The sequence below is a fragment of the Lycorma delicatula genome, chromosome 8 (assembly GCF_047948215.1).
Source record: "Lycorma delicatula isolate Av1 chromosome 8, ASM4794821v1, whole genome shotgun sequence".
NCBI classification, from domain to species: domain Eukaryota; kingdom Metazoa; phylum Arthropoda; class Insecta; order Hemiptera; family Fulgoridae; genus Lycorma; species Lycorma delicatula.
This window is the reverse complement of record NC_134462.1, coordinates 89,487,288-89,500,919: the sequence shown is the minus strand read 5'-3', so window position 1 is coordinate 89,500,919 and position 13,632 is coordinate 89,487,288. Positions and strand designations below refer to the sequence as shown.

The 13,632-nt window shown below is 31.5% G+C and overlaps 1 protein-coding gene across 1 annotated transcript in view; it reads right to left on the bottom strand.

The window, feature by feature from the left end:
• The window catches only part of LOC142329450 (sodium-dependent nutrient amino acid transporter 1-like), a 460,990-nt gene extending 455,150 nt beyond the window's left edge, over positions 1-5,840 (bottom strand). The window contains exon 1 of the mRNA XM_075374095.1: positions 5,686-5,840. Coding sequence (XP_075230210.1) covers positions 5,686-5,688 — 3 coding nt within the window. The 5' untranslated portion in view covers positions 5,689-5,840. The remainder of the gene's footprint in view (positions 1-5,685) is intronic.
• Positions 5,841-13,632: the final 7,792 nt, after the last annotated feature.

The window sequence follows — 13,632 nt, the reverse complement described above, 5'->3', positions numbered from 1 at the left end:
ATTAAATTATAATTAATAAATAATCTACGTCAAACTTACATGTAAAATAATAGAAGAATAATATGCTAGTAAATTACAAACGTTCAGAACAGGTTAAACCCCCAATTAATTGAAGTAAAACATTACACTTCACTTACACTGTATATTATAAAAAAACACTTACAGAAATAAATGTAACTAAAATCTATTTACAGTAGTATCTCAGATAAATAATTATAATTTAAAAAAGTAAAAAAAATAATATAACGTTAATTTTAAAACTACCACAGCAGATATATAAAAGTTTAACGAACTTGTTAGCTATTGCATTAAAACAACAGGTGAACAGCTGATACCGGGTGTAGAAAGGAAAAAAATAACGATATCTAGTGACAGAAGATTGAACCCTTTCCTGGTTGTTACCGAACTTTTTATTCACAGTACGAATTTATAACAGGTAATCGACCGCTCTTGTTTAGCTTAATATTAGTTACGTAACTGTTATAAACTAGTTTTTTTTTTAATATTAAAACATGTATTTTGTTTCTTTTTTCTTAACGATTGTCATCAATTAAAATTATAGCTGTATTTAAATTCTTTGTTTATAATATAATTAACTTCATACTAACGTCTTTTAAATTCAACATTTGAATTTAATAAAGTGTAATTTATATATTGCGAACTTTAACTACTATAATAATTTTTTTTTCTTGAAAAAAAAAACACATGCAATACGTTGGAGAATTACTGTTCCGTTCCATCTCGTTACACACGGAAAAATAAATTGGTTCTGTGCAACTACACTCACGACTTTCATAATCTAAATTCACCATTCAGTTAGCCAAAGGTTAGAGATCTTCCCCTCAAAAAAAAAAAAAATGTATACAAAATAAAAATTTATAAACTAGCATAGCTTAATACAATTGATCCTCTATTTTATGAACTAATGCTAAAGTGACATCATATTAAAAAATATCGCGTCATATAATCATATTGTGGATATAGTTTTATTTTTATAATTATTCCCATACTTGATAAAAATAATTTTTATAACGCCCATCATTCCTGAACATAAGGGATATATTTATTTGTTGTTTTATAATGTGTTCCTGTCTTCTTTTTTATAACTGCGATGCATATAAAACACTTGGAATATAAAAAATATACCTCAAGTGGTACACGTGAAACCAGTTGAGAAAGCAAACTTCAAAGCTTGTTTACTCTGAGCGTAATGAATTTTCGCTAAACAGCCAATTCTTATGATGAAAAAAATTAGGCTATTTCTTGTAGAACTAAACATCTTCCTGCAATTCGGTGGGCTTGGTATGCCGATGTGAAAAAGTATGCTTGACATAATGAAAAAGACAGTGGGAAACCACTTCATTCCTCACTTTTCTTAGTAAACCTGACATGAAAGCTTAACTTGAGAAGAATAGCTATGAAAATGCCTGGGCGATTGTTATATCTCATGTCAGGTCGCTTACAATGGTTATTTTCGTTATGTTACTTTACATGTATATATTTTTTTAAGGTCCATTATACATAATTAATTAAATAATCTAAATTTTAAAGCTTATAGTTCCCCATCGGATATATATATCTAAAAAATTTTCTATTCTTTCACACAAAAATTACACAACCAATTAAGCTGAAATTTTAGATTAATACAGTTTTCATACCTTCAAAAAACAAAGGACTATACCGTTTCAAATGGTGGCTATTTTAATGGCTTGCGGTAACAACCAGATATATTCAACTTTATGGCCAAACCGTTAGTTAAATCGAATTCAGAAACCGCTTTCAAAATTTGAAATTAAATTTTCTACGAAAAAGATTTCTTTATCTTTTTTCGGTAATTATTTTGGTTATCGATAAAATTAGCTTTATTCCTTTAGACTTGCCCTTCACTTTTAAGCGCCTTAAGTTTCCACTTAAAAGTCGCTTTTTCGATAGCAATAAATAAGACAAGTCTCCAATTGAAGAATCAATGCTTCTCGCACGAGGATATCTATGTGGCTAACTACAGAGTCTCATTTGGGAACAGTCTGTATATAAACACACCAGACAGAAAAACTGTAAATATTGTAAGCAAGTCCATTTTTACTTCCTTGTACGAAGTAAAGGAAGTACTGTGATCCCAAAAAATGCCCAGATCAACGGAAAGATCCATTTTGACCATCCCTGAATCCATTTTGACTAATTTCGGTGTGACGTCTGTACGTACGTACGTATATATCTTGCATAATTCAAAAACGATTAGCCGTAGGATTTTGAAATTTTGGATTTAGGACTGTTGTAACATCTAGTTGTGCACATCCCTTTTTTATTGCAATCGACTGGACCAAAAGTGTCCAAAAAAGCTCAAAATCAAAAACATTTGGATTTGGACTTTTTTTTAACTGCAGTAATAAGTCCTCATTGAGAGCTTTTCAACAATATATCATAAGTAGTACTTATTTTCATCGGTTCCAGAGTTATAGCCAAATAAATTTTAATTAATGAAATATTTGGATCTTACAAGTGTAAGGCACATCGGTTCGAATCCGACTGCATCTTGTTTTTTTAACCTTTCGTTTTTTTAATTTAAATATATTGGTTTATTAAAAATTATTAACTTCTGATGGTAAAAAATGTTTTACGATAAAAAATAATTCAATAATAACAACAATAAAAAAAGAATGTGAAAAATATCAGAAGTTATTAATGAAATAAAATTTTATGTTTTTCATTAAAAAATAAAATGTGTATGTGTAATTTAATAGGCATACAAGGAAGTCATGTGATGTCCTCATCAGATTTTTTAGATTATGTTGGCATTACCTTTTTCCAAAAAACACAAAAAAATTAAAAACATAAAATAAATACACACATAAATAAGCATTAAAATAAATAAGCACACACATTAATTAACACTCACAACAGGTAAATAAATTATGTGTTTTTTATTTTATAAAAACACAAAATAAATATTAAAAGAAGAGAGAAAGTGAGAGAAACGAAGAACAGTCACCTCGTCGTGGTGTTTGTTGGTAATACTAAGAACAGTGCAAAATACTTTTTTAAACCAGTACGAAGGTTGTGTGACCAGTCAAATTTTTTTTTTTTAAGATTGGGACTGACGATTCTGAAACCGATATACTTCATATCTCAATGTTTTGGATGTTTTTTTTTAACCTTCGGGTCCACCGTTAGGTATTGCTTCAGAGGATGAGGTGAATGATTTGTAACGTGTGTGAAAATGTCATGCCTGACCGGGATTCGAACCCGGGACCTCCGGATGAAAGGCCGAGACGCTAACACTCGCGCCACGGCAATTCTTCGAATTTTTTCCCCCGTACCTAGGAGCGTGACCAGCTCACAATGCACAGCTTCAGAGGTTGCCTTTGCCTCTAACCTACCGAGACCCCGCGGGACCCGGCTATGCCGTTCCCCGCTGGGATCGTTCACCCAGTAGACCGGGCTGGGTCTTTTTTGAATGTTTCGAATCCTGTCCAGACCAAACTGTCGCTCTGAAGAAATACACTACACCGGTAGTTTTTATAAATTGTAAAGGCTTTAATCGTTATTTATCATTATTATTCTCACAATCATGAGAAAAATGAATTCAGTGAGAGTCTAGATGGCGGAACCCTCTGGCCATTCATTGACCGGCTTATCAGTTTATCAAAATTAAATATCTACCACAACTAAAAAACTATTTTTTCCGTAAAACTGGGGAAGAAAACTAACAAATTTAGGGTGTTTACTTTTACTTCTTTGCTTTTTCGTTTTAAAAGTAGATTTATCGGAATTTCGAATAATTATACACTATTAGTTTGTAAGCCCACAATTTTTGAAAAAAAATATAAAAGAATCTTTTCATTCATAATTCAATTAAAAATTTTTAACCGTAAATTTAATTATGTTTCACTCACTAAAGAGTAAAGTTGTTCTAAAATCAAAGAAAATATTGGCCATTATTTGGCCGATAATTCCAAAACTGGTAGACTACCTACACTATGTTACTCAAAATCTAACATTATAAATATACAAATTTATTTTAAAAATTACAAAAGTTTTCATTTAAAAAGTAAACTTCCTTTTTAAATTACAGCCGTTAAAAAGATAATGCCAATGATTTAAGGGATGCACGATCTTTAGATATCACTTTCATACTAAAGTTTATTTTTACTTTCCCATCTAGATAGCGCTAAAGCTCTAGAAGGGAAAGTATTGTAATCGGTCTAATTTGGGCATTATGCGGTTTGCACCGAATCTTGACGTTTTGACTAAGGAACCCAAAAAAACCGTATGGTAATTTTCCGGATGTTAATGTTCGTATGTAAGTGTGTGTGTTAGGTGTTGGATTCTAAATTACCTTGTATCTCCACAACTACGGGACCGATTTTGACCAAACTCGGTCAGACTACTTCTATATATGGTGCATCGATGGCTTTAAATTTTCAACTTAAAAGATCAAGAGGGTGAGGCTGTAGAGCAAAGTCACCCCCGGTATCTCGAGATTTCGCCTAATTAAGGTCACATTTTCTTAAGCACACTTGATAACGATTAAAAAATAACAGTATTTACCAAAATTTTGGCAAAATTGCACTCCTACCACAAAAATGCAGTTGTAGTCGTCTGTTATGTTGTGACATCACAGGTGAGCGGTAGAATTAAATAAATTAATAATATTTAAAGTGTAAAAATTAACTCGGTCTGGCTGGGTTTCAAACTCGATCGTCCGGTCAAATCGGTACTTGGTGCGTTAAGCCACGCGGCTACACCGGTTTGCCGAACGTATAAGCGAAATTTGTTCTATGTAAGTTGTGAAATTACATTAGTTTAGTTAGTGCCGACCGTCGCCGTTAGTACTACCATACTCGCACAAATTAAATACGGTATGCGCGCGCACTTTAGTTAGTATCATTGTATTAAATAAACGAAAAAATATTATATTTAAATAAAATGATAAATATTTTAAACTAAATTTTGTGTGTAAGCCGTACAAACAACCCACAGTTGTTAGCTTTTCTTTTTTTGTTTACATAAAAATCGATTTTCCCCGATTTAAATAAAACTATTTTTGTTGCTAAAACAGATACAGCCTAATATTACAGTAAATAAAAAAATAAATTATTATTTTATTCTAAATGGTAAAAAACAATATATTGTATACATCATATTAGGAATGATATACATATAAATGCTACTTCCAACTTCTAGGATAAATAAAGGATTAACCTGGCTGGTTTAAAAGAAACCGTAATAAAACTAATCAGAGTAAAATCATAAAATTCACAATTAATTATAAAATAAATAATTTAAAATGAAGATACTAAGTAAAATAATTCAGAAGTAGTTAATATAGATTTTTTGAGTATATATTTATTCGTACATTAAACAAACTTGCCGAAAATTCAGGTTTTGAAACTCGTTTACAAAATAATATTAAAAAAAAATCGTTAAATTTTATTTTAAATAAATTTGTGGGAAAATACTTTTGCGTCGTTAATTTATTTAAAACGGTAAAGAAACGAAATAAGGGTCCTTCTCGTAAGCCGAAACATTTTAGTGGATTACACGAAGGACAATTCTGTTGCCTGGTTTGGTAGACCTTAGTTTTTTTTGAGAATAAGCAAATTTACATGATTCAGATCCGCGCCAAACATTGATTTGACTGCTCATTTTTATATCTTGAAGAAAAGTAAATTTATCTTAACTTACCATGTCATTAAGAAAATAATTTACACATAACACCCACACAGATACACGTATATATTTAATTGTATGATCGTTTGACTAAACAGTTTCACCAGTTTAATAGTCCTACCTATAACTAAGAAACTGATAGAATGTATATATATTATGACCCACCTTAACAACTACGCGGTAAATCACTGACTGAATTAAAGTAGCTTAAAAGAATAGGTGGGAAATACAATATCAGTAGCGGGAGCGATAACAAGGTCACGCAATATTATCATCAGTTACCTCAACCCCCCACCGTTTTTTTAACGGTTAGATCCTGCACTTTTACTACACAATGTTTTATTCTACTGCTGATTCACAGGCTACACGCTGATCAACAGTTGTGAAAGCTTATAATAAACATAATTAAAATAAAGACAAGACACGTCTCATCAACTCATAAAAAGAAACAAAAGAAAAATTATAATAAGAACATGATAAAAAATAATAGTCTCAATAAATAATATTAAACATGTATTATATATATCTACTAGATTAAATTAAAATTAATATAAAATAAAATGACATAATCCTATCTACAATAATCGACAATAAAAGTCTTCGAGCATGTTTTTTATATTCAACACTCAACATGTCTGTAAATATACGGGTGTGCATGTGTGTGTGTAAAAACATACAGTGACGCTACAATTGTAATAAATTTTTATTACTTTGCCGGTGAATATACCGGGTGGCGCACGAAATGATCCAGCATTTTGTTTTGTTAAAAAATATTTATTTTAATCGCAACACAGAAAAGTAAAATATAACGTAACGTGTTTACTATGTGTTAGTTTTAGTGTTTTACATGTTTTTGCGTTTTCGTTGTTCATAGTTTATCGTCTGCTTTCGCGTGTCTAGCTCACCTTTTACCGTTTACGAGTAGGTCACAGTGGAACAGCTCAATCGGTATAGTCTTGTTTGAGACCATTGTAAGTACGTTCATTTTGGTTAGCGTCAGTACACCGATGGGAATGTTATTCGTGGCATCCTGACTGAGAGATATCTGTTACAGAAATACTAAAAATGACCTCCGGTAAAGCCCTAAGGGCTAGGTACAGAGGAGGAGGAGTATAACGACCTAACTGCCATGTAGGTTGTTTTCCCTTCGGGGTCAGGATGTACCTGGAGATTATGTTCTGCTTATCACATGTTCAATATGACCACCATCTCTCTAACAAATTCTTCAACACGAACTCCTATACTGTTAATAACTCGACGACACATATCCTCAGTTATCTCTTTAAACCTATTTTATTTTCTAAAGAAATCTCATTGTGAGTTTACTTTCATAAAAGTGAAAGATTTTATTCAATTGAAAAATTGCATTCCCCCGTGTCTCACCACTCCCCCCCCCCCAGAAATGTTCACTTGGAACACGTTAATCATTTATTTATTTGCGGTTGTTTCTTTTTTCCTTTTCCTATCTGCCCAGTACTTCTTCATTCTTTAAGATATCTCTTTCCTTCGTTCTCCAGAAGGTTCAGCTCTCTTGTTCTTGCGTTTTGGCGCTTCTTGGAACCTTCTATTTTCATATTTTAATATTCTCCTAAAAATTACTCTTTCTCTCATAATTTCTTCAGTTCTTTTAGGTATTCTTGGACTTTCTTTTTCCTGTTTAGCCTCCGGTAATTACCTTTCAGATAATACTTCAGAGGATATCTACGAGTGTAAATGAAGTGTAGCCTTGTACACAGGAATGGTCTCACTTCGACCATTCCTGAGATGTGTAGTTAATTGAAACCCAACCACCAAAGAACACCGGTATTCACGTTTTAGTATTCAAATCCGTGTAAAAATAACTGACTTTACTAGGACTTGAACGCTGGAACTCTCAACTTCCAGATCAGCTGATTTGGGAAGACGCGTTCACCATTAGACCATCCGATGGACTTTTTAACACGGATTTGAATACTAGATTGTGGATACCGGTGTTCTTTGGTGGTTGGGTTTCAATTAACACATATCTCAGGAATGGTCGAACTGAGACTGTACAAGACTACACTTCATTTTCAGTCATACATATCATCCTCTGAAGTATTATCTAAAAAGTAATTACCAGAGGCTAAACAGGAAACAGAAAGATATTCTTGGACTTGTGTTAACCATTTCGCTTTAGGTTTTTACATTGGAAGAAATCAAAAAATTTGTTTAGTCGATCTACTGTTATTCTTCTAAATAAATGGGGGTAAAACGCAATTCGTCGTTTCCTTATCACGTCTGAGAGTTTTTCAGTTTTAGTGTAAAGTTTAAATTAATTTTACCTGATTATTATGAAATTTAGGACTAAATTTTTTCTTTCTTTTTTTCTAGATTTTCTAGTAAACCTTTGTTCAGGCATGGCAAGACAAACATACGGCCCACTGGCCGGATCCGGCTCGCGTAATGAATTTATGCGGCCCGCGAAAAATTGTTCAATATTAGCTTTATTTATAAGATGAAAATTAATTAGATAATTTCGGAATAAGTACATTTTTTGCACTCATAGTCGGTATTAGTCTCCTCATGTCATTTCTCTACATTATTTTGTGTGTTTTGTCAATACGCAGGTTTTCCTCAATTGGGTGAAAAGGTGTTGTTCTATTTGGTAAAAGGCCTTTTTTTTTATACCGTAACCGTATCTTGTTGGCCTATTAATATTTTTAATAAAGCTTTAAGGAAAAAAATATACAATAAACTTATATATGAAACCCATTTAAAAATACCCATTGAAGTAAAACATGATACTTTATTTATTTAATTTTAGTTTAAATTTCGTATTTTTAAACTCGGCGCCGAACTTAAAATTAATAATTATTTTTCAGTTTAGCATCTACTTGTAAAAATTTTAATTTAAATGGTATAAACATTCATTTTTGTTAAAGTTATTTTTATTTTTTAGATTATATTTGACAATAAATTCTTTCAGGTAACTTAAATGAAAGCCTTTTCACAAATTACACGGTCTCTGTAAACTATTTATACTTTTAATTTTTTTCTTCCGTCGTTGTGAAGTACTGGATTTCTATAGAGTATTGTACACGTAAAATCTGATTTCATTTTAACATTAAAAATTTTACCCGCGAAACTACAAGCAGAATGGTTAGAAAATTTACCTAAATGTTAAAAATAACCCAAAAATTAAAAAACACTTTTGACTTTCTATTACATGTAATTTAGATTGTGTGGGTATATATATATGGATTTATATATCCAGGATTTCCACATTCGAGTCAGCCTTAACTTCTCAATCTAAATAATAGTATCAACAAGTTGATTCTCTGCATTTCTATGTATGTGTTGCGGTAAACCCTCGAATACTGGTAAATCTTAAGTTTTACCGGTAAGTTTTAACATTTACCAAGTTACTTGGTAAAAGTCCGAAAAAATCTTGAAAACACATTTAATTCGGACTTTTACCAAATCGTTTTGGTCATTGTTGACAATTACCATATTCTGTTGGTAAAAGTTGACAATTCTGTAACGAAATTACTTCTAAATAGGAAAGAGCATGAATTTAAAAATGCTCTTTCCTATTAGAGATAAAAAAAAAAACATGAAACGTTTAATAGAGCTTCGGGAAAAAAGTATTTAGGAGATAAAAGAGCTGGAACAAAGGTTGTACAAACAATTGTAAAGGAAGCTAGCTTTAAAAACAAACATTTGTGACAACTTTAGTTAATTCAAGGTCCATATTAAAAGAAGAAGCTCCACAGATCTCAAAAAAGCCAAATTGGAGGGGCATGACAACCTGCTGGAAAATGATGCTGAAGAGAAGATAAGGATGTGTAGAAAGTTTTTTTAAGGTCACTTGATCTTGGAGAGGATACATTTAAAAGATGGGTTTCTAGATCGGGACAACAACCCGATAAGATATAAGTGAGAATGGAGAATCAATTGGTGAACTAAATGGACAGAATGATAAAATAACAGAAAAGAAACAAAAGAGAGACGATTATAAAAAAAAAAAGAGAAAAGTTCTTAAATTTAAAATGCCAGGCTATAGTAGAAAAACATAAAGTAGAGGCAAATAAAATCAGTGCTCAAACAGAACGTGAAAAAGCAACTAGAGAGAAACACAAGTTTCTTTTCAAGTGGATTGCACTTCTTCCAAAGGTAGCTAGCCATTATTGCCGTAAATGTACTGGTAAAACTTATGTTGAACCAATTTTTAAATTGTGGAATCACATGCATGAGGAATATGTTAGATGGAGTAAAAATAACTAAGTTATATATGGGTGCCACTTTGTCCACAAATATTTTAAAAAAGATCTTATTATTGCCATATATAAACCTATAAAAGATCAGTGTGATGCATGTTGTGCCCACAATGCTGGAAATCTTTCAGATGAAAAGTTTCAGCTGCACATTGAAAAGAAAGACAGAGGCGCAAAAGCTAGACTAGATGCTGTAGCAAAGGCTAATGAAAAGAACTTGGTCATTGCTATGGACCTTCAGAGTGTCCTTCTGGCACCAAAAACTGAAGCCTCATCCATGTATTATAAACAGAGATTACAAATTCATGATTTCACAATATATGAGATAAATTCAAAAGATGTGTATCTATATGTGTGGCATGAGGCAGATGGAGGGGTTACTAGCAATGAGTTTACAACATGCGTTACCTTTGATTACGTTGATACGTTGATTACCTTTCATCAAAAGCAGGTTGTGGCTACAAAAAAGTTAATATCTAATATCATTTCTGATGGGTGCAATTTTCAAAACCAAAATAAAGTCCTGGCATCAGGTTTAAGCGATTTTGCTATAAGGCATTCAATAGAAATTAATAAATTAATTTTGGAAAAAGGGCATACACATATGGCTGCAGATAATGTGCATGCAACACTTGAAGGGTACTTTTATCCCCCAATTAATGGACCAAGTGACTGTATTTGTCGTATGAGGATGGCTCGCCCGCAAGATACATACATAACATAATTAAAGTTGTAAATTATGATTTTTTTCAAAATTACGTAAATATGAAAACAAATTTGTGTTCTCTGAGACTAGATAGAAAAAATGTTTTGTTATTAATGTCTTCACTTTCTATCCCTACAATTATTTTGTTTCCTAGTAATTTCAATAATTAAGAAAAACATTTTATAATACAAAGAATCTAATAATATCATGAACACTTGTACTAGGTTTCAGTTTAAGAAAAAAACAGGCAATATTAAGTTTCTAGGCAGACAGATGTTTTTCAAAGCATATTTTTCAACTATAACATGTTTAAAACTCCCAAGAATAAAGTTCAAACGACCCTATTTAGCCGATCACCATTGTCAGAAATCTCCTGAGTAATAGATGAAAAAAACCTTGTTTACAAGCAAAAAAGCTAATCATACCAAGAATTTATCTTAAAAAATAGGTAATTACACATCTTAGATTAAATTTATGATACAACTGTAATATTACATTCTGTTAATTCAATTTCAAAGGTTTTTCTGCTCTCCTGAAAAATTTAGGTTTTTACACATAGGAGTGTAATATGGTCATATTTCCAACTCTGTTCAACTGTTGAGCTGCTATGGTGGAACAAATATACATCCTAAATGCATTACCCTCCTTTTTGAGCAGTGTAAAAATTGAGATACAACAATATTCAATGTTCTTTCTCAAAATGGATTTTACTTTCAGAAAAAAATATCATCTAGTAGAGGGAAATTCAAATCCCTTCTTGCTTCATTAAGTCATTAGCCTCCCTCCTGCACCCTTAATCAATAAAAATCAGAGTATTGTATTGCTAAAGTTTTGTTTTCCAAAATACTATCTGCCTTCAAAAAAAAAAAACTACAAATTATATAAGGAAAGTTCATATATTGACTAGTGAATTTTATACTCTAAAGATAACAAGGTCATCAACAAGAATTCAGATTTGTAGCAATAAAAGCAAATCTACTTTCAATTAATACTTTACATCTAACAATGCTTTCTAATTTGATACTTACAATTAACTGTAGACCTGAAGAATACACATATTTTAGCTGTTTTCAATAAAACTTCATAAGTAATGATTTTCAACATCATTTTTGATAAACAATTGTAATATAAATTGCAAAAATGATTAATTACTCAGTAAGCAGCATACTGCTTTATTTTAAATTGTTGCAAATCTACCAAAGGATAAAATTTTCATCAAATTAACTAACAACAGGCAGATAATAATTGGAGTAAGAAGATTTGATTGTGCAAGAGGAGTTTGATTCTATGTGATCAAATCACATAGAATCAAACTCATATATTATATGAGTTATATAAACCCACATATAACTCATATATCACAAAGTGGCATACATAATGTAAAAATTCTTTTACATTATGTGCTGTTGCTGCTTTTTTGAGGTCAAAAATCAAATTTTATTATCAAATGTAATCATAACAGCAAGTGTTTCCTTAAACCCAATTGATATAATAATGAATATTTAATAAATAAAAGCTGGATTTTTTGTGAAGTTTACAGTAGAGATCATATTCTGCCATATTATATTGTGTACCTAATTATTTTAACAGGATTTGTAATTCTGTTAAAATAATTAGGTACACAATGGTGATTTGATCAGTGCTCAAAGACAGCCGATAAATAAACTAATATTTGTGTATTTGAGATTATAATAATGGTTAAAATGTAGATATACGTTGGCAATATAAATTGTAAAAATGCTAGACTTCTTAGTAAGCAGTATATTATATTTTATTTCATAATGTAAATCTATTTAATGTGTTCTTACAGCTTTTTACTTTCCCGCCTAGCACTATAGTAGTATAAGGTAAAGTACAGTAATCAGTAAAATTTGGACATATGTGGTTTACACGGGATCTTTATGTTTCGACATCTAAGGAACCCAAAAACCAGATGTTCATATGTACGTGTTCAGTATCGCACCCTAAATCACCAGAACTGCTCAACCAATTTTGCCAAACTTTGTCAGATTACTTCTACGTATGGGGAACTGATGCCATTAAATTTTCAACTTAAATGGGCGAGGCTGTAGAGCAAGGTCACCCTCAGTATCTTGAGATTTTGCCTAATTAAGGTCTTATTATTCTTAGGGCACAATTGTGAATTAAAAAATTATAATATTTTTAAAAAGCTTTTTGCAAAATCTCACCCCCACCCCACAAAAATTGTCAAAATAAACTAGTGGCTAAGCGGGTACAATAACTCATTAGTAACCACTGTCACCACAAGGAACACAAGTGTAGGACTGACGTACAGCTACCATAGTTGTCTGCTGTTATAACATCAGAAGCGAGTGATAGAATTAAATAAATGAATATTTAAGGCATAAGAAGTATTTAAAGGGGACACTAGTACCACCACACCAGAACGAATGAAATACAGTACGTATGCACGCTTTAGTGAGAATCATTGAATTAAATAAACAAAAAATACATTTTAAAAAAATAAATATTTTAAATCAAGTTGTGCATCAGAAAAAGGTCACGTAGCAGGAAAATCCTACAACTGTGTTGTGAGCTTTTTGAAGTCGCAAATCAAATTTTGTCGTCAATAATAAACATAATCTTACAACAATTATTTCCTTAAACCCATGATATAATGGACAGTTGGACCAAGAATTTGTGTGTGTGGACTACAGTATATTGCCACATTATAGCATTAACAGGAATTGTAATATATTTTGATAATGGTTTTATTGTTGATGATGGTGGTTGTATGATCGCTGAACAAAGAACGATGATCTGGACCCAATCGGTACCCATTGAACGATCTGATCTAACCAGTGCTCATTGTACATGGATCAAATGCACAATGAATGGTGATTTATGACCTGATTGGTGCTCAATGAAAATTGGTGATCGTGATCTGATCAAAGTCGATGACAGCTGATTTATGATGGTGATGATTACTAATTATTACATTTCTGTTATGTTATGTAATGTAATGCACAAAACAAATTAGACTAAATTTTGGTGTATATT